The 23013-nt window shown below is 37.3% G+C and overlaps 1 protein-coding gene across 15 annotated transcripts in view; it reads right to left on the reverse strand.

Moving 5' to 3' along the window:
* Nucleotides 1-23013, reverse strand: part of LOC148044050 (serine/threonine-protein kinase WNK1-like) — a 114673-nt gene that overhangs the window by 73049 nt on the left and 18611 nt on the right. For all 15 annotated transcript variants that reach the window (XR_015697689.1, XR_015697688.1, XR_015697686.1 and 12 more), the window contains exons 2-4: nucleotides 11021-11193; nucleotides 6926-7146; nucleotides 5023-5180 (exon numbers count right to left, since the gene is read on the reverse strand). Coding sequence is in view for 11 of the 15 variants with exons in the window: in XM_087722917.1 (XP_087579043.1) it covers nucleotides 5023-5180; nucleotides 6926-7146; nucleotides 11021-11193 (552 nt within the window). In the remaining 4 variants the exon portion in view is untranslated. The remainder of the gene's footprint in view (nucleotides 1-5022; nucleotides 5181-6925; nucleotides 7147-11020; nucleotides 11194-23013) is intronic.

Here is a 23013-nt window from a genome sequence, read left to right on the forward strand (position 1 = left end):
ATCCAAAAACAAATTTTATTTGAGTGAAATGATGAGCTTTACAAACTATAAGAGTTCTTCCCTTATTTTACAATACGATATCTTATCTGTATCCAATAAGAATTAAGGTTGTCCAAAGCAACATTTTTAGATATATACAGATAAAAAGGAAGACAGAAGGAATACCTATCAAGTTTGTAGGTATCACAAAGCTGAAGGGGAATGAATTATACATTAGAATAGCAACTCAAACTCTAAATATGAACAATGGACCCCATTCAATAAAATGTTATTGGAATAAATGAAATGCAGGGTGCTGCACTTAGGTAGGAAAAAATGGATACATTGATCCAAACAAAACAGTTATCTGGATCAGAAGAAGTACTCCTGAAAATGATCTGGATATTTTGATAAACATTACTTTATATTACGTTAAGCATATTTAGCAATGTGAGGCAGCTGCCAAAAGAGCTAACAAAATCTTAGGCTGCATCAACAGAGGTTCAAGATAGAAATCAGGAGAAGCGACAGTTCTGTTCTATGTGTACAGACAGATTGCATCTAGAATATTATTTCCAGTTCCAAGATATAAGGATGCTAGGAAACTAGAAAAAATACAGAGAAGAATTAAAAATATGTTGAGAACCTTTGAGGCTAAATCCTATGAAGAATGGTATTTAATCTAAAGAATTTAAATTTTAAAAGATTAAAAAACTGAATATATTTAATCTAAAGAAGAGAAGGCTAAGGAGATATAGTAACAGTGTCCAGATTCAGCTTTCATGCCTAAGTGAAGGCTAGAACTCAACAGTCTCCTGATTTCTAGGCCAGCATCTTAGTTAGCCATTATACCAAACTGGCTCTCATAGCTCTCCATAGCTCCCAAGGGCACAGAGCAAGAACCAATGGAGGTAAACTTTATAGAGAAAGATTCAAGCTCAAAATAAGGAGATTTTTGACAGTGGGAACTTTTAAGCAGTGGAATAGCTTGCCTCCTCTTCCTATGGGGGTTCCATAATTGGAGGCTTTCAAGCAAAATTCGGACACCCATTTGTCTGAGACCGTGTGAAGATTCTTCCCTGGAGAAAAGAATGAATAAGATCTCTAAGATCTTTGAAAAAATTGATACAGCTCAAAATATTTCTTTTTCTTGCGTTAATCAGAATACTTCATAAAAGAGCAAATGAACTCAAAACATCTGCAACTATTATTAAATTTTATTGTTCTAATAAAAATATTATTGCAATGGATATTTTTATTACTGTCTTATGGCCAAGAGAAGAACAACTATGTTTTAGTCTATTTTAAAATTCACCAACAAGGGAAAATAAGACAGGAAAAAGGGATTTTATGTTGAAAAGAAGGGATAATAGTATAATAGCCATATGGAGTTAAAGATGGGAAAATGCAGAATGATATGCTTGTATAGAAGTACAGAGAGCAAGCTACTTAAGAGAGTGGTAAAAAAAAATAGAGATGAAATAATGATAAAACTGAATGATATGAAATCTGGAGTTAGGACTAATCAAATGATGATAAAGCAATTTAATAAATCACAACAGAAAAAGGGACAAGAGACATTCTTAAAACTATTATATATGTTATATGTATGATGGATCAGATACAGTTGTTTAAATATAAATATAATTTATAAATTAGGCAGATTAGTAATCACCTTAGATGTTTGTTGATTTGAGAATGCCCTTTGAAATAGTTCTGTTTTCAACAGTTCCTGAAGCTTATGAGAAGTGAATCTGATTTCCATATGGAAACCATTCTATACAGCCCTCGTGTTGCTACAGAAAAGCAGTACTTTCTAGCTTTGGGTCCTCAGCCCAACCCACCTCCAAAGCATTAACTATAAATAAATGTGATCTACAAGATCTGGTGGAGCAACTAGCTCTGCAAATACGCTAAGCCACAATGATAAATCCCAGCACCTTAAAATGTACCTAGAAACACAGCAACTACGGCAGGATTCAGAAAAATCAGTATTCTGGACTCCCATTGCTGTAAAGTATAGTGACTGCTACATTCTGAACAGATGCACTTTCCAAGTAATCTTTACAAGCAGCTCAAATGAATAGAGTAGAGTAGAGTAGAGTAGAGTAGAGTAGAGTAGAGTAGAATAGAGTAGAGTAGAGTTCTTTATTTGCCAAATGTGATTGGACACACAAGGAATTTGTCTTTGGTGCAAAGAACTAAAGAACGCTATAATAGTCCAACCAGGTGAAAATCAGTTACTATAACCAGGTTCTCCTGCATCAAGTAAGGTCATAATTGGTGCAGCAGCGGAAACTCAGCAAAGCCCTTCCTGTCATCAACTCCACCTGCTTCTAGCAGGAACTATGAGTCCAGGAAGACTCTCAAATCACAAACCTGTTCCTTCATGGGTAATGTCTGCCCGCCCAGAGATCACACTAACATCTATAGAAATCCCAATGTAATAATAAGAACAATACTGCCTTACATGGGTTCACCTTAGTCTGTTCTCTCTCATCCAGACCTTCATAGCTTGCAGGTATAGGGACAGAATGTCAATAGCATCTCCCTTGCAGCCTGGGGTAGTGATATGAAATTCAATGCTATAAGCGTATTGATATCACATCTCAAAACATCAGATGATCATCCCTTTTAACACCCAGCTTCATACACATATTAAAGACCAAGGGAGAGAGGACCAAACCTTGTGGCATCCCACATATCAGAGGCCATCAAGCCAATCATCTCTTCATCCTGACTGAAACTCCTTATTTAGGAAAAAGCAGACCCCCTTCAAAAGCATCTCTAATCCCTTGTGCCAGGCCCTGATTAAAAAGGGTCCAAGTTATCTGTACCATCTAGAGCACGGGTGTCAAACTCACTGTGTCACGTTGCTGTCACGTGACGTATTGCAACGTTCCCCCCCTTCGCGGAGCTGGGGTGGGCATGGCCTGCACATGACACATCTGGCCTGCGAGCCGCCGGTTTGACACCCCTGATCCAGAGTGCTTCAAAGTTGGTCCATTAGCCCATCTCAGCAATCTTCCTTAAAAAGGGAAGGCTGGAGACTGGATATTGAATATGCAGAGTTTTATAGTGATTACTTAAAAAGATTTGCTGGCAATTTCTGTATACTTCAGAAAGCCAGAATGATAACAGGCAGAGGAAAAAATTGTTTAAAAGTATTATGCAAACATACATAAATTTTAAAAAAAAAGCCCTCAAAGAGACCTTGATTACTTATGAACAGAAGAGCTTTGCCCCTGCCTTCTTCTGGCATTCTGACTTCCCAGTCTTGGCATTCTTAGGCCATCAATTCCCTACTGAAGTACTAACCAGGGCTGCTTTGCTGAACTTCCCAGCTCAATCTAAGTTAGCTAGACACTGCCACCTGCTGAGGCAGAAGAGATATACCCCTTTATAAAAGCATCCATCTGAAGAAGCAAGTAAATTTAAACATAACTTTGCACATATTGCGTCTATCAAATTCTAATCAATTTATTTTTCTTCTCCTTGAAGATGTATGCTATACTTTTCAACCTAAAAAAGTTATTCCTCACATTTAAAATTAGGAAATACTTTCAGAAAAAGCATGGTAACTGATTACAGGCATCACAGGGAGCAATAAATGCATAATTTACCACAACTCTCTTTGCACTAACCGTATTATTAAATTGCATCCAAAATAGATACTGCAGCACACTTACCTGCAGTAAAAACTGAATGTATAGAGAAAAAGCCAGAGGATTGCATAACACAGAGAAACACAATAAACTGCAATTTTGTATCATTAATATTTTTGTGATAGTTGCAGTTCTATTACAGTGTCCTATTGATACACATTTCACAGAAAACCGTAGCCTAAAGACAAAGCACATGCATTGTGTACCAGAGACCTAAGATTTACTCCCAGCATTTTTTGCTAAAACTAGAAAAAGCCTAAACCTACCTAAAGCCCTGAGACTCTTCTGCCAGATAGCTGGGTAGACCTGCTATATAGACCTGATTGTGGTCCTTGGCTTCAAGCATAGCATATCCAATGAGTCTATCCATTTTAGTTTTACCAGGCCTGTCTTTTCTTACATGCCCCCCTCCCATCTCTGTATCATCTCTGGCATGAGGGATACTGAAAGGAAGCCGCAAGCAATATTGGCTGGTGTGTTAGAACCCATGCCATGCAAAGAAGGGGAAAGAGAGTCAAGACTTTCCAGATTTTGTTTCAGCCAAAATCCAGAACCGAAATGTTTCAACTTTTAGATCTGTCAAAGCACAGTCCAACTTGAATATTTTGGCAGATCTTCTAAGACACGTTTCAAGTTTGAAGTAATGCACATTTTGTGTGTACCCCTACACAGATCTATTTAAATACTTCTAATTTGGAAATTCTAGTAGTGAAACGTATATGCAATATTAGCAGATTCCTTATTTTGCATTAGGCACTTTAACAGATCCAAATTTTAAAAACTTCAAAAGAGGCTGGCTGGAAGCACTAAGTTTTACTGGCCATTCTAAATTCAAGTAAGCTTGGAGTCGGACAGATCTTCCGGGGGGTGAGGGGCAGGAACTGAAATATTTGTCTTCAAGGACCCTGAAAACAACATTCCCTCCATGAAAGCAGCTGAAGAAAACCTCAATGTGGTCCTGAAGAGATCAAAGTGCAGAGCCATGAAGTATTTTAAAGATGACAACCACCATTTTCAATGGCAGGTAGAAGAAAATAGGCAACCAATGCCAACTCTCAGGATAGAGGTTATTATATGGGAGGGATCTGATTCACCCATAGCTCTCTAAATTGCTACATTCAGGACCAGCTGTCACTTCCAAGTAGCAGAACAGTTCCAAATTCAAGAACAGCCCATCTGCAGCATATTGCACTAGCCAAAGTGTGTGTGTGGGGGGGTGTAACCAAAGCAAGCCCCCCTCAAATACACGTGGAAACTTTTCTTTTGTTCCAGCTTAGACTCTTGAAAGTTATCTATCCACTCTCATAGAAGATTACGGTTCTTGCTTATCTGTGACAGGTGATGTACTTATTGTTAGAGAAATATATACAAAACTTACACTGGTCACTCGACGGTAGATCTGTGCAGCATTTTGACATTCAGAATAAGGGTATTCAGATGTAGCCATCTCAAGCATACACATCCCAAAAGCATATACATCAACGGACTCATCGTATTTCTCCTCATACATCTCGGGTGCCATGAACTCTGGGGTACCTTAAATTAAAAGAACGATTCAGACTCTAAATGTCTCAAAGCGAGCAGAGGCTGCTGCCGTTACTCACCGCAGAAGGGAGCACGGGGAGACCTGTGAGAAAAGAAGAAGTGGAGGCAAAAAGAAAAGGGAGGATACCCTCAGTCATTCTTTTTCGTCAATGAATCCCATAGGTCTTCCATTGCAAGGTCTTTGCAAGAAGTGAAGAATAGTAAATATTTATTTTACCATTTATATCAACATTGCAATTCAAATTGAATTAGGAATAAAATAAGGAGGTTTTAGTAGAAATTAATAAACTTGATTGTTGAATCCTAGATTGAAAATAAATGGAGAAAAATAAAAGTAAGAGACTAGTTAGGCTGAAAACCAAATATGTGTTAGCCACACTTACCTTCCCTCCCACTGAGAAAGGAGGGGCAATGTTTGTTTCATCATACCTGCCTGCTCTCTGCTGTAAGGAATTAATACTGATTAGCGTCCACAGCTAGTCTCTGACCTGTAATGCTCCATTTATTTATTTTTTAATAGTGACACTTTTAAACAAAGCCTTGCAATGAAAAACCTGTCTACGAGTAAAGCCTTCTTAAAAATGGATTTTTAAAATTTTCTGCAAAGGCCACTCACCAGAGCCCTTTTCACATACTTACCATTTCACCTGCAGTACATTTAATAGGCCTACTACAGATACAGGAAATAGTGAGGGAAATCCTATAGGCAAAAATACTCAGAAATATAAAGAGATTGAGTTATAGACACAGAGTGTGTGATTAACATCTTGAATTAAAAAAAAAACAATTTGCAGCAGATGCTTTATCTCTGAGGTATGAAATGAATGCAGTTTCTCATATGGTAGTAAACTATACTACATAATCAGAGATATTTAAAGCCAGAAATATTTACAATAAGAAAAGTATTATTTCCTGCAGGCAAACCAGGCTTTATGCAAATTTACAGACAACCTTTTAAGTCCCTATCCACCCTCCCATGGTTCAATTAGTATCTAAGTCTTAATTGAAAGTCAACATACTAAAACAACTGTTAACAAAAACTAAGAATATGGTAATTTTCCAATTGAAAGTTGAACACAACACATGGAAAAGGCAACGTTGTGTTCAGGAAACTGGTCATTTCCACATTTTTTTTTCCATTAATATTTAATGTTTTAGACTGGCTGGAAAGCAGGAAATGTTTCATTGTGACAAGGACAAGATATCTGCAGATAGAAACTGTACCCTTAAAATCAGTTTTAAGGGATCTAAAACAAGAACTGCATTCTTAAAAACACACAAGTGCAGACTAAAAAGGACAATCTTCTCCCTTGTTAGCCTGCTTTCTTCACACAGAAAATAGCAGAACAGAGCCGTTAAAACCATTTCTATGGCAATAAAATATCTGGCAAATCCAAAGTAAATGCAAAACCCAGAAACTGAAGGTTAGATGGTAAGATTGCTTTTTTTAAGGATGTTTTGTATCACCATTTTGTGTTTCCCATTGTTTCCCATTTGCAACAGATATTTAACTAGAGTGCATATATTATGGTTTTAGCAAGAGTGTTCTGCTAATTGTAACAATCTATGGTATCAGCACTCTTCCAGCAATATACCCAAATACCAAAGATGTGTAATGTACAAGATCTATTATATCAAAGACTTTACGGCTGACATATGGAAAAAGCTCAGAAGCAAGCTTATTTTATTTTATTAGAGTTTCAAATGAGATCTTCTAAAATAGAACTGGAACTTACCTATTACACTTTTGGCAAAAGAAGCTCGTTTTAAAGTTGCCAAGCCCAGATCTCCTATCTTGACTGATCCTGTGGGGCCAGTGATAAAGATGTTGTCACACTTCAAATCGCGATGGATTATGGGAGGAGTGCGTGTATGCAAGAATTGTAAACCTTTGAGTATCTGCCGGCACCAGCTTCGTAACACTTTGATTTTCATCACTTTAAATCTTTTCAAATATCTAGGAGAGAACAACCCAAATAAAAGTAAGCTTCATCTTGAAAGTCATATTTACACAGTAACATTATAAATATTTAACAAATAGGATATTAAAAAACAGCCTCTCGTGGTCAATGAATTGACCATTAGGGGACACTGGCCAAAGATGAGATGTACTCATACTTTTTTTTTAAAGATCAAAGGAACTGGGCTTAGAAAGATTACCTCTCCCCCATTGGACCTTTGAGAGAAAATATTTTAAATTACTATATACTATTTGAGCCATTATATATAAATAAAACTATTTGTTTTTTAAAAAATAAAGTCATTACAGTTTTTCAATCATAGAGTATGCCATCATATAACACAGCATCTCATTTAAATATGTTTTTTTTTCACTTTTAGCAATTAAATTTGGAACAAAAATAATACTTATAGTTATCATATTGTCTTTGCACACTCTATTTATAAGAAATCAATAGAGATGCTGGCTTAGTTGGAGGCGGGGGGAAATACAACAAAGTCAACTCATCAGTTCTAGCAGGGTAACTGTGGGGCACAAGCTTTTACAAAACCGGAACTGGCAATTGTTTTGAAGAGCCAAGTATGGAAGCAAAATTGCCAACATTTTAATATAACTTTTTATGTTGGATCTTGCAGAATGTAAGATTTTCTGAATTATATATCAGTGGAGGAAAAATCTAAGGGATTCAATTTAATAATGCTACCGAGAACAACTAGGAATAATAGGAAAGTATAGAAGGAATAAAAGCAGCACTATTATATATGTCAGTTACTGATTACCCAATCAGGGAGAAGATGAAATTGTCCAAAATCAAACTCCTGATCTTTCAGAGGCTTGATAATAATTTTTTAAAAAGCCCACTGGAATCTGGGGAAGGTTTATTCTGCCAAGCATGAGCCTTTCAGCAAATTCTTGACTTGTCTTGCTGACAGTGTTTTCTTTGATGATGTTACCTAGTTTGGGTAATGAAACGACTGGAAGAAAACAAGGAAGCTCAGAGAGCACCAAGGACCCCTCATTTCAACCCTAAGCCACAAGCATTTTATTTTAGTGCTTTCTTTCAAAGATGAAGAATAATATCATAAGATCAGCAATCCTTGAGTTGATGTTACTCAATAAGTAGTATTATTATAACTGTATGTAATACTATAACGGTGCTACAAAAATCCCAATGAACTCTAGGTGACAGAAACAACCCCCCCCCTTTTAAAATTTAGAGGTCATCCAGAATTTTCCAGGACAGATACACTAGCTCCACAACAAGGAATTGGAAGTAGCAGGAGAAACAGGGGAAAGTAACCACACAATGATAGATTTCCTCTCACAATAAGCCAAAGATTAGTGAATAATGGTAAAGAGAACAAAGAGAGTTTCCTCAAACATGTTCAGAATAAAAGAAAAAAAAGGATCAGTAGCTGCTCAGTAAAAGCAGCAAAGGATAACCATTATTTAATTCCTGATTCAGCTCTATATTCACCAAAAGGAAGATACACACACACACACACACACACACACACACACACACACACACACTCCTGAAAGGTCAGAAATGAGATTGAAAACCAAAAGAAACATGGTCAAGGAATTCTGAATGAGCTTAAGATAGCAGAACTAAATAAATTACACAGGAAGATGTAGGTTCTGTGTGCTATTCAAGGTCTGGTTAACACTTATAAAGCTCTTCATTGCAAAGGGCCTGGCTAACTGAATAACTATACCAATTATTTCTTCTTCTCTGGTGGAGTTGCACCCTGGTTCCTGTCAATTAAACAAGACCCAGAAAATGTGCTCCTGTCCTCTTGAATGATATAACTACAAAGATTCATAGAACTCACATCCTAATGATATTCAGAAAATCATTTAAAATGTGGTTTTCTCACAGGCCTTGAAATAAGATTCCTATCCTTTTGTTGTTGTTGTTGTTAGTGTGTCGCCTGTTGAATGGTTGTAAATTTATTCTGTATTAGTTGCTTTTCTTTTTTAATTGTAAACCACTTAAGAGTCATTAAGGAACCTGTTAGCCTTAAACTTAAAATAATTGCATATATACTTACATATATACATAAAAAAATCAAACAAAACTGCATTTGTTAAACATTCAGGAATCTCCAATGGGTAGTAGATGGTGAAAACATTGAGTACATGAAGGTTTTTAAATAGTTAGTTGTGATCTTCCAAGACACAGAGTCACAAAATACACATAATGATTTTCTGGTCTTGTAGGTTCAAAGAAGCACTTCAGCCATTTTAAAGAGCATTTTTCCTCCACACTAAAAGCAGTAAAAGTATCTGTGGCTTTAAAAACAATTATAAAGCCCCACATGGCATGGGGCCAGGCTCTTTGCAGGATCACCAGTCCCCACTGTATCTGCCCAACTCATCAGGTCTAGCAGAAAGGGTGTGCTCTATGTCCCATCACCCCAAAAAGTAATCATGTTGGTCCCTGCAGTCAAGCCTATTCCTTGGCTTTGTCAGGCATAAAAAAAAACCATTCCTCCAGAGATCCTGATGACCCCATCCTTGTTAGACTTTCACAAGGTTCTGAAGATCTGGCTGTTCCCTGGGTATTTATTAAGGTGAGATATAGTTATTCATACTCAAATAAAGCAAACTAGGAATTATATTCAGTGTACGTACTCATGATTTCTTAACTGTTTCTATGATGAAAAATTAAAATAAAACCAGTTTTGCTTTGAAAAGTAATATAATTTCTAAAGTATGCTCCTTTTATAATTTTTCAGGCATGTTGCAACTTGCTTATTTTGCCTTTTAATTAAAATAATCTACCTAAAATTAAAAAAGGGAGGGGAACGATAGAAAGCCAGGCAGGTAGCATTAAAAGAACCTGTAGATTCACCACATTGTCCATCCCTGAGCCATCCTTAAACATAGATGGTAATTACTAGCTAAGAATATTTTCTAATGTATTCGATTGAAATACCAGCTATACCCCTTCTAAAACTTTTAACATTTAAGAGCTTCATAGAAGATACTACAGTAAGAATGACTGCTCTATACTGTACACTGATTTCCTGGAGGAAGAATATAAATATAACATTTAAAAAAAACCATTAAGACTACTCTTAACTTGAATATTCAGAGTGTTCTCAGTACTCTTAGAAATTCTCATGAATTCTTTTCCAATATTTAGCAGAGATGTAACCAATCCTAGTCTAAATGTGGGCCCTATCTGTGAACCTCAAAGAATGTAAATATCAAAATTAAGAGGTAAAATGAATGATGCACGATTTAGCATGATTTTCAATGTTCAACACTTAACTCCCTTGTACCTCCCCCAAAGTAGCCAAAACATTCAGCCCTGCCCATCACGTAATATCACGTATCATATGACCTTCTTACAGTCCTTCAACCATTTTTTTAAAAAAAGTACTGTCTTCAGGCACATATATTCTTGAATTATTTGTATTCGGAGCCCCAAAGTAGGCATACACCTCAAAAATGTGTCTCCAATTAAGAAATTCTAGTTTCAAATAGTTAAACGGAACTATTAGAATTTTCTGATTATAAGCATATTTTAACATTATATGCTATTAAAATACTATGAATATTTGCCAATGCTTTACTGACCACTAGAGGACTCACTTGCTACTCATTTGCCTGGAATTCCGGGCATTTGCTATGGACATAATGTGGTTTGCCAAATAAAATTCTAAAAAACTCTTTAACATTTCCCGCTTACAAAACAGCAATAGTCCCAGAATGTTCATAATTTTGAAGCCAAACTGGAACATAAACAGTGGAGAAAAATACTCCATGTCATGTTTAGGGAGGTTTGTGACTAAAATGGAAATTACTATGCTTTCTTTTTCTTTTTGATAATTCAGGTTGTGCTCCACTAGCTTATACTTACGTTTTCAATGTGCCAGATGTCATAAGTTCTGTAACCAGAACAATACATTTCTTTCCCTTGACTGTAGATTCCCAGGAATCATAGAATCTAACAATATTAGGATGCTGAAGCCCTTTCAGCATTTCAGCTTCCTCCTTAAACCGTTGTCTTTCTGATTTGGACAGCTTCCGATCCTAAAAGAGAAAATCAACAAAAATGTATTATAGACAGCTACAAATGAATATTAAAGAAATAGCTGGCCTCAAATATTTAAGGATCAAGATTACATGTTACAAGACATGAAAAGCTATTTTAACTAACAGTCTCTCAATTCTTTGTGTAAACTATTGATTACCTTCATCTGCAATTTCCTGCACAAACTGCCAACAGCAGTTGGTTTGGTTATTTCAAAAATTATGTAAGAGGAAGAATACATGATAAAATAGTATGAAATGAATAAATGTTGAAACGTTTATTTCTATTGCTCCTAAAAAGCAAAGTGCTTAGACATTCTTTTTATATAGAACTTAAAAAAATTCTCTCTTAAAAAAAAACTGGTAATTTTTTCTAATTTTATTACAACCTCTTATCAGACAATCCAAAGTACACAATTTAGTGCTCATGAATAAAAAAAAGGATTCATTTTAAATAAAGATATGAAGAATCTCTAAATACCATTCTGTATTCTTATATTAAGTAATGCCCTAATTCTCAATTATAAGCAGTATTTGTCCCTTTAAGACATAATTAAAAATAAGCTAATAATTGTAACTATGGAAAAACACTGAAAATAGTACAGAAAACAGTACAGAGGCACCTCCAGGCAAACAGGGCAGTATATAAGTTAAATAAATAAATTTCATAAGACAAATACTAGATCCCCATGTGCCTATAACCTAAGGATATAGTAATTGAAATGTCTTTTTAAAAAAGATCTATGAACTTAAGAATACGATCCTATTGTTGTGTTCTAATAATAAATCCCTTTAATTTCACTAAGGTTTATTCTCAAATAAGATTGTACAGGTTAATTGAAATGTGCAAAAACAAAGTTAGTTGAAAATATTAAGTTAATAATTAAGATGGTAACTTATTTTACTGATTAGGTCAGCCACTGGATAATATACACTACAGTATATGCACATAGGGTACTAACTTGGAAGAGGTGAGTTTGAGAATAACGGAAAAGAAAATCTCATTTTATGCATTATGATTTTTCTACTGGAAATTATTACAGTATATAGCAGACATAAACATGCAACTTCTTAGTATGCAAACAGATGCATTTTTCCTACTTCAAAGTAGCTTCTCTGTAAAAAAAAATAATATGGGAAACAGTCCTACAATCTGTACAAAAATGACATAGTGGAAACACAATACCTATATCATCAGTACATGAGAATGAAGTTAAAGTAGATGGTAAACCTTTCAAAATTTGAGCAATCAACTATTTAAATATTACTTCTAAGATCAATTACTCAGTTCAGCTTTCTTTTGCTTGTCTGGTATATGTAAATCATGAATAAGAAAGTGTTGGCCCTGACTCTTCCACTTCCTGAGAAAAAGGAAGGACTCATATGCAAATATATGTGTTTCTAAAAGATCTTGATGTTTCTAGGCAGAATTTTAGAATATCAAAAATGCACTTCATTACAATTTGAGCTTAGTATGATATCTATAAACCATGACTTGTAAAGCATAGTGGATGGATTTGTTCAACATAAAAACTTGAAAAGAAGCAGACCATATTATGGCTCAAAGTGTATGAAGCAAGCCACAAAAAGTGATCTGTGCATTTATAAATGGAATTTATGCTTTCCTCTTAAATACTATTATAGAAAACTGGATCTGGATTCTGTTGTTTCATAAAATTAATCTTAATATTTATTAGGGTATCTGCCGCTGCATAGCTGTCCAATTTGTAATGGCGTGTAAACTGAGATGGAGAGGCCCAGGTGGCGTCCTGACAGACCTCTTCTATTGAAAAGCCTGCGCAGCCCGTGCCCTGACATGGCCGGACTCCTGATGGAGTGAGCAGTAATATGTCTTGGGGTTGGGAAGGACTGCAGTTCATAGGCTTTCACTATGCAGGCCCTGATCCAATGATCCAGGGAAGACGGTATTGCCTTGCTGCCCATCGTTGTCGGCTGGAAAGATACGAACAAAGCCTTTGTGCGACGAAGCGAAGAAGTCCTTCTGATATAGATGCGAGTGGTGCAAGGTTCTGCCCTTAGATACAGGGAGGGTAATATCTTGTGTTTATTTCTAGATTTTACAAGGAGGGGATCTAAAGGGTCCCCGAATAGGCGATCCCTTGAGAAGGGGGAGGAAGCCAGCCTCCTTTTATGTCTGGCGTCCTCTTGCCATTGTCTGAGCCAGAGGAGGCGTCTAGTCACCACCGAAGAGGCAATGGATTTAGAAGCAAACTGTGCAGCGTTCAGAGATGCATCTGCGGAAAACTCTATTGCTGCCTTCAATTTATTAATGTCCTGGTGGGATCTAGTGTCCCCTGTGGGGATTCTGCCCTGCAATTGCTTCAACCAGAGCAAAGAAGCTCTGTTGAAGAAGGATGATGCTGTGGCTACTCTTACCGCCCATGGAGCGGTCTGTTGGCTTTTGACCAAGGTCTCCTCAGACCTCTTGTCCTCCAGGCGGAGGCCCTACTCTGGAGAGCCAGTGACAACAGAGGAATCAGGCAGAGGTGTGACAGGAGGGTCAATAAATGGGACCACTAGGGCCTTGGCTAACTTGGGGCCAATGTTATAAAGGTGTTTGTCCTAACTATTTGGAGAGGGACCCGACCAGGGAGAGGCCCACTGCCTCTGTACCACATCTAGAAATAATTTGGGAGAGAGAATCACCTCCTTTTCTACTGCTGGTTCTGAAAACAGGGGGGGACGCCCGGACCCTGAGGGGGCCACCAGCCTTGACTGGGCAGTTTCTAGGTTGGCAACCTTTCTGACCTTGAAGAAACCTGAATAAGGAGGGTCAGAAGAGGCCTACGAAAGCTGGTTGGTCTGGAGTTAGCCCTTCATCCTCAGACAGATCTGAGTCCCTATGAGCCTCTTCCTCCCCCGAGAAGGAAGCCTGACTGGGAGATACGGAGGGCAGGTGATCCAGGTGGGAGAGAAACCACTGGAATCCCCTGGAGTCCTGATGAGCCTGGGACCTAAACCTGTTAGATAACTGAGATGACCTGGGCTGTAGGCCTGCCTCATTCCCCTGCTTGATGGCTTCCGAGATTATGGCTGCCATACTGGGCAGAGGTCCAGTGTCTGGGCTGCTGAGGGTAGAGGCTTGTTGCCAACAGGGCGAGACTGACCTCTGGAATGGGGCTGTTATGCCCAAATCCATGCCCTCTACTAGGTGGACTGCCAAAGCAATCTCCAACTTCCTCAGGTTGGGACAAAGAAAGATCCTCCTCACTATCAGGTGATAACTCTGCTCGCTGAGGGCTGTCGATAGCAAAGAGTCGCTCCTCAAATGGATGGGGGCTGACTTGTTCCCTGGATCATTGATCAGATATCCTTCTGGCCGCCTCCATCTGGGCTTTTGCAAATTCCCAGTCTAAGGCCATCTGGCCCCTGCTTTCTGCCCATTCTATGGTCTTAAGGGGCCTTTCTAGAATGTCCCTTAGAGCTTGACTGAGGGACTGGGCGTTTCTTTGTAGGCCTCGATCCTGAGGTCCCTGTGGTATGCCCTGAACGAGGGGGGTCAAGGGTCTTCTGCCACAGAGGCTGAGCTCCCCAAACTTGCATCAGCCATTTCAATGTGCTGCGTGGCAAATTTCCTAGAGGCCCGGAGGACAGCAGGGAAATCTGGCCTGAAAAAGTAGTGGCAGGGTCCATGTGGGGAGAACGCTCACCGGCACTATGAAAAGGCACCAGTTTTGTGGTGATCCAAAATGGCTGCTGGAATTTTCACACCCTTTCAAAATGGCGCCAGTCACTGTTGGAGGATTCAAAATGGTGTCTATCACTGATGGAGGCCTGGGGTGGGGCCACGGAGTGAAAACTCATGAACAATGCCCCAGTGCCTTGATGGGACCGCTGCTCAACGTTGCCTATGGTTCTGGGGTCAGCGTTCTAAAGCGATGCTCATGGGTGCTGCTCTGAGTCAGCCATAGGCCAAGCTGCTGTTCTGCAGCCCTCAGAGAACTGGGGCTGATGCCCTTGTTGCTGGATCAGGGCTGCTACTAACCTGACTAAAAAGAAAGGCAAGCCAAGTTGCTGAAGATATAAAAACAGCTTTTTTCTATGAATTGGAAGTGGGGAGAAAATAACACATCGAGTCCTGAGTCTAAAAGCTGGGAGGAGCTACCAGAAGAGGCATGACTTTAAAGATTGCAGACTCAGTCCAATTGGCTAACAGATGGAATTAACCTATTCCTGGATGCCATCTTCACCACCTATGGAGAATGACTGGTCCAAAGACACCCAGCTGGCTTTCATGCCTAAGGTGGGACTAGAACTCAAAGCCTCCTGGTTTCCACCACAGTGCCTTATCTACTATAAAATACTTCCATGTTGAAGATGAAAGAAACATGTATTATATTTTCAAAGATAAAGAATAAGGGATTTTGGCTTTCCAGCTTGGAAATGCCAACATAAAACAAGGACACTCACACAGTTTTGTTCTACAAATTTAGAAAAACCGAGTTACGTTATCGGTTAAACTAGAACATGCAAAACCTTTCAGGAATTTATTTGTTTAGATTTCACCAGAGTTTAAATTAGCTATAAAAACATTCTAAAAAGAACACATGTTCTACCCTTGTCTCAATTCCTTATTAGAAAGACACACATGATGGAAAAATTAACAATACTCCACTCCAGCTTATTCAGTTATGCTTTTAAAAACATTCCATGATTTAGAGATATGGAAACAGGACAACTACCTTTCATTGGATCTTTCATATCTGCTATTAGCTAGGAAGAACCCAACTAATTCTATATCTATTAACGCTATAACTTTCATCAATACTTTTTGAACATAATTAAAAAGTGTAATTGAAAGAGAGGGAAAACATAAAGCAATTGTATTGGAAATATACAGTATATCCACTGTAGAAGTGAAATATAATTTTCCTAATATATTTCTTCCTTGAAAAATGAAGTAGGCCTAGCATAACTCCCTTATATATATACTGCCAACCCCAAAACATCTGTAATTACTAATATATTTTCTGCCATTGCATATGCCCTATGAAACACCATCCCCTTGGCATTTAGGTTGCCCCCGCTCCTGCTGACTTTTTGAAGGAGTTCTGGTTCTGCCAACAGGTATGCAGGATCAAGGAATGCAGTGCAAGCTAATCTATATTGAATGCTATTGGTAAATGCAATTGGCTGTTAATGTTATGAATTTCTTTCTTTGATCCCTGTAACAAGTTATGGGGCAGGCTGGTTTGAGAACTGGTTACTAATCCAAGATCACTTGTGAGTATTTGTGGTTATGAGCAGCCTTGAACCTGAGGCCTCCTAATCCTAATTCACTACATCACTTTGGCTATTGGTAAGGTAAAGATGATTTAAATATACTAAAGAGCAAGATACTAAATCTACAGATGTTATTCAATATGACTTATAATACTGACTAAAAAGCATCTGTCATTATTCTGCATTAAGGCACACATTGTTCTTGGCTTTGTACCATCTTATTTTCAAGAGACTGAATGAGAACTCTTTGGAGGCTATTTTTCCACTATTCTTCAGGTTGTTATGGTCTAAAAGTCTCATATAATTTAGTTATTGTAACTTATTGCCTTCCTATTTTAGGAAAACATACGCCACTCTATATAAAGAGAGCCAGTTTGGTCTAGTGATTAAGAAATCAGGCTAGAAACCATAAAACCACGTTTTGACTTAGCCATGAAAGTCAACTAAGGGACTTTGGGCCAGTCGCTTTCTCTCAAGCTAATCTACCTCACAGGGTTGTTGCTGTGGGGAAAAGAGGAGGGAGATATGTTGGATATGCTCGCCACCTTGAGTTATTTGTAAAATAATAAAGGCAGGATACAAATAAATAAAATAAACTTTGTATTCAACTTTATAATGAAGTTATGTTAACACCAACAAATTTGTCTTAATTAAAGTGAAGCCCTGAACATTTTTTGGTACTGGAATGAATGAGCCACATAGGGAAACTTTTATCAAATTTGAAGATGGCAGCTTAAATGAACATGGGTCATTATAACTTAGGCCCAATATATTGGAAGATATTTGTTGCAGAGACCCATGTAAACCGAAATTTGGGGAGTTGCCTGGCATATAAGACGAAGCAAACACTGGTTTTTCCAAAAGTGTATAGAATCTGTTAAGTTTATTCTGCTCCAACCATTGAGAACTTGGGACAAGTTTCAAAACAGATTTGGAGCCTAATTAGTTTAAGCTAAATTCAAAGCAACATTCAAAATAAAATGTCTACCGAAGTAGGTAAAGTGTTCTAGAAGCAGCAGTTTAAGCAATTTGTTCTTATTCTCTCAACAGCAATCTAGATAAACTTCAACTCACAGCTGTGAGTGTCAGCTTCTACTTGAGTAGCCTCTGGTTCACTTCCTTCCTTCCAAAGTAAGCCCTTCTAGTTACTCTGCCTGGGAAATGAGTTGAATTAAAGTCAGGAATCATAGAGAGATGGGGAATGAGCTTTTTCATTATCTAGTAAAGTAAGTTCAGCAGGTAGCTTGTCTCTTGGTTTCTCATTGTTGTCCTTTGTCATTTCCCATCACATTCCACCTATTTCTCCAATCCCCACTCTTGCTTTCTTATTAGAATAACCCTTAAGCTTAGGGAGCACTGAATCTAAAAATTCATTCACTACTGATGTGGATTACTGAGGAGGGTGAGATTTTTCTTTAAACATAACCTTTCTTTGTTTTGTCTCTTACATTGCAAATAACCATATTCCAGCAGCCATGAAAACCTTTAGAGCCAAGATTGTAAGCTATCTGGAATAGGATATAGCACACACTTTTGCCATAATCGTGACATAACTCACTAAGATAATTCAGTCCTTTTTTAAAAGACTGTTTTTACATATCTCCGTGTGTTTCCAATCATGTGTTAAGACTGAAGTCTGGGCTAATTTCTCTGGAGACTGGTATGTACTTATATTAACTGAAATTCTGAATTAATGATACTGGTGATACGCTGGCCTCTGATTTTGCAGCACAACATCATCTTCATGTAGAAGAAAAGGATCCTGGCTGATCTAGATACTTTTTTTCCAGTTCAACATTTTATCTTTGTTGGCCCAGAAAGGACCCAGAAAGTTTGGATGGAAGAGCTAATACTCTAAAAAAAAGAAATAAAATTAATCTTTTTTTAAAATAGGCTAAAAATAACCAAATAAATTTTTAACACAGACCAATGCAAAGTTCTTTACATATGAAAGAGTAAACAAACACACAGGTATAGAATGTGGATACTTGATTTGACTGTTATACTTCTGTTTGAATAGATTCTAAGCTAAACAGAATAAAGTGTATGATATAGATACACTTACATTAGGGTGAACCAACAGGAGTATAATTTCCAAAACACAAGAAATAACATTCTATTATATTCTGTATTGGCTAGACTCCACTTTAAGTATCATATACAATCTTTTGGGCAATATATTTTTTAAGAACTGCAGAGAAATATGAAGAAACACAAACAGCAGACAATGAGGTTATTATTAATAATTATAATTAATAATAATATAGTTAATAAGAATCCAAATCTTCTGAAGAGGTACTGAAGGCAAATATATTGCAGCATTGTTAAAGTATTTGAAGTAATGTCACAAAGAATGAAGCCAAAGTATATTCTTTGACATTTTAAAGGCAGAACAAAATATAATGGCTTTAAGTTACAACTTACAAGAAGGCAGATACTGACTGAAAGTTAGCATAAAACTTGTAATTTCAAAATATTTCTGGAGATCCTAGGAATAAACACTTCGTCATATTAACGTAGTTTGCATGACATCCTAAGAAAATATACTTCAATAATTAATACGTTTACGTACACTAATTCCCCTAACAAGGAGGCACAGCTAATAAATACATTCTAAATTTTTTTGTGTTGTCATCCAAATCAAGGGTTCTGGCTCTTTCCTGGACTAAATCATTATATGAAGTCACATTTTTTGGCTCCTTCCCTTGTATGTATTGAGGGGAGTAAGCCACCATTTCTGATTCAAAGATCATTAATTAAACCCCAAATGTATCTATACATACCTTGCTAGGCACTTCCTGTCACTGGAGACAATAACAGAAATAATCAGAACAGCATTAGCATTCTTTTCCTTTGTGTCTAAGTCATGTTTTGGTTTGGGATGTTGTTCCAATTGGCCTGTTTGTTTTGCTATCCTGAAATAAATATTAGTATGCGTTCAAAACAACAACAGCTACTACTACTATTACAGCCACATAAGTTCCCATTCTGTGGGCACTTTTTACATCCACTGATATTTAAACTATATTTTTCTTCTCCCAGGAAATGAGTTCAAATTTGTAAAACATCAGCTGCCCTTCCAGATAGTTCTGCATGATTCATCAAAAGACAAATATATTCTTGGAAGTTTAATTATACAACTATATTCCTTTAAGATTAAGACTAAATACTGGTAGGGAGGGATTTATTATTTTATAATTCTAATATCAAGAAACAAATGCCTTTAAAAAAAAGTAATTTGCGAAAAACAAAATAGTTACCGTATTTTTCAATCTATAAGACGCACTCCCCCCCACAAAAAAGTGGGTGGAAATGTCTGTGCATCTTATAGTGTGAATGTTGCTGAAGCCTCACCCACCCGCCAGACCCCACCCTTTGTCCTCTGCCTCCCAGCAATTTGCCTCCTTGCAGCAAACCACAAACCACAAAGGCTGATTTAGCATGAGCAGCTGACTGGCGGTTGGATCGGCCTTCCAGAATACCACTGATCATCTGTTCCAGGTTGTGGGGATCATCGCCACATATCGCTGCCTCCACATGCCCCATTTTCGGCCTCCACCCATCCTCTTTTTGGGCCATTCCAGGCGGAGGCTGAAAATGGAGAGTGCAGAGACTGAAAATGGGGCATGTGGAGGCCAAAAATGGAGTGCGTGGCGATAGCGATCCCTGCAGCCTGCAACAGCTAATTGGCACTATTTTGATCAAAAATATGATATATTAATCTCTATAATTTCTGATATGATAAATTTCTTAATTTTCTCCAAAAAATAAAAGGCAGGTCAGCTACTTTTGGAATGTAGTATGCTTTTAGACTTAAATAAATAAAAATATTTATTTATTTAGAAAATACTTATGACCACCCAATTTACTCATGGTAATTCCAAGTGGTTTATAGAAATAAATGATGTTTGTCCATCGTGTTTGAAAAGGACCGTGACATCTAACAGGTTGTAGGCTATCCACGATGTATCTGCAGGTGGTTGTAAGGCCTTTATAGGCATGAAATGTTCTGGCACATGTTGGGTAGACATGTGTGGGCACCATTGTTGCAGCATTTGCAACTCTGGCTTTGTGGAGTGCTCACTTCTCTTATGCTATGGTTGTTATAGAAAAGTAAATAAAAATAATTCTAGAAATAAAACTCTAAATATCAAACTCAATAAACCCTCATCTCCCTAGTGACCACAATAAAAAAAAATCAAATAAGTAACTTGATTGGCTTCATATTATCCTGGGATTCCTAGGCCTGCTGGTAAAACCATGTTTTCATAGTCTTTCAAAAGAGTATCAGGATGAGACCTAATCTTATCACTGATGTTCCACTGGAAGTATGGCCTCACTCAGAAGACCATTCTTCTTAGTCCCACTAAATGGACCTCCTTAAGAGACACATAACACATAACACACTCTGCTTCCCCACTCAGGATTGGGTAGACTAGGAAAATATGGCCTTTCAAATAACCGGGTCCCATGCATACCTTAAGCAACTTAAACTCCATACAAGATATTGGTATCTGCTTACCATTTTAAACATTTACAGCATGTAGGTGCATTTTCAATAATAATATGCAAACAGATTTGTAACCTGGTACATTTCATGGTAACCTTCCACCCAGTGGTGGGTTTCAATTTATTTTATTACTGGTTTGTTCATGCATGCATGCACAACGCTTTTGCGCATGCGCAGAAGCATACAGGCAGGTGGGCAGATCTTCCCGCCACCACCACTACCGGTTCACCCAATCTGGAGACATCCACCTCTGCTTCCACCCCTTACACTGTGAGTCACATATCACAAATGAATAATTATCAAATCCATTACCTGATGCTTGCCTTTTCTTAACCATAAATTCTGTCACCAAGATTAAGAGAGGAAAAGAGTTCTGAATACCACTTACTGTAGGATCCAACTGTTCCAGAGAAATCTACTGATACTCTAATTTGATACTACTGATATTCTACTATACTATCACATGATCAAAACTTGTCTGCTTAGCAGCTAGTATGGGTTTATGAGAGTTGCAATGTCCTGGAGTCATGTAATCACATTTTGTGACTTTCTGACAAGCAAAGTCAATGGGAAAGCCAGATTCACTTAACAATGGTGTTACTAATTTAACAACTGCAGTGATTACCTAACAACTGTGGCAAGAATGGTAATAATGGGGCAAAATTCACTTGCTTAGCAACAGAAATTCTGGGCCCCATTGTGGCCGTACATCAAGGACTACCCGTATTTCTCCATGCTAATTATGAAATTAATTATGCTTTTGAAGGTAGAGTCACATAACACTGACACAGTTGGAAGCTCTTCAGGTGCCTTCAAACAAACTGATACTCTAGATATGATGGACTACCATTTTCAACATGTCCAGCCAGCATAAGTTTGATATACAGACTATGTAAAATGAGTGTGTCCACCAGGAAGTCTGCTCTATGTAGTTTTTGCAAGACATTTTGCAATAGTACCGGTACATATTTTGCAAAACATTCTTTGCATATTCCAACTTTGTTTCAAAAATTTGCAACACTTCCTTAAATTCTTTTTCTAGGATGACATCCACAGAGCAGATTATTCTCAATGAAAAGAAACATGTTACCCTAGTACAGGGTAAGCGGATGGAAGTTTGAAACTTAGTGATAGATTTTCGGACAAATTGCAATAGATCATCCAAGGTTTCCAATTCCCAGTTCTTTAACAGCAGCTCCCATAGACAAGCATTCATGCAAATTAGCATTCTACTAAACACTCCAACTCAAGATTCATAACTTGTAAAGTTGGCATTAATGGATTAATAATAATACATTCCAATATGATCTGATATCTAATCCTACATTTGATTAGACATTATTTTGTGCTTAGACTAAATTTATGAATACAGTATTACAGACTGCCTATCTCTTATCATAATAATTTCATTTCTTCCTTAACGCAAAAATAGTACCAAAAGTAGCATCAATATTTGTTGCTTATAAATGTCTATATATCACATTTTCATCATGTCACGTTATATATAAACACATATAGAAAATAGATTCACATTTAATAATTTTGCCTGTTTAGTAACCATTATATGAACTCTGGAGAGATTCCAATCTATGAAAGCAATATTTTTAGTGATCTACAAATGCTCATCCACTATTTAAAAAGTAATTATATCCTTTTCTACATCCTAAACCACTGAACCGTATCTCTATCTTAGGGATTAATAATGGTTCAGTATATAATTGAAAAATGTGTAATTGTATTTTACTACACTTATTAAACACAAAGCAAAACAAAAAATTGTAAGGCACAATTTTAACTCTCCCCCGATTACAAAATAGATAGCACACTAGTTGTTTTAAGGGTATGTTTCATTTTCTTCTTAATCATTTCAGTTCTCAATAGCAAAAATCCTGTTTTACTGCATACCTGAATTGCTTTTAAGAACTGTGTAATAAGATTTATGACCATGCTAGTTCTCCCATTAAAGGCTGTTTCAGTAGAGTTGCCTGGCACTTAAGTTTTTATGGTACTTTTAATTTCACATCATGTTCACCAGTGCATGTAACAAAGCAAATTAAAATAGCCAG

The sequence above is a fragment of the Thamnophis sirtalis genome, unplaced genomic scaffold, assembly GCF_051295495.1.
Source record: "Thamnophis sirtalis isolate CommonGarterSnake01/CBP01778 unplaced genomic scaffold, rThaSir2_p1.2 scaffold_9, whole genome shotgun sequence".
In the NCBI taxonomy this organism is placed as follows: Eukaryota; Metazoa; Chordata; class Lepidosauria; order Squamata; family Natricidae; genus Thamnophis; species Thamnophis sirtalis.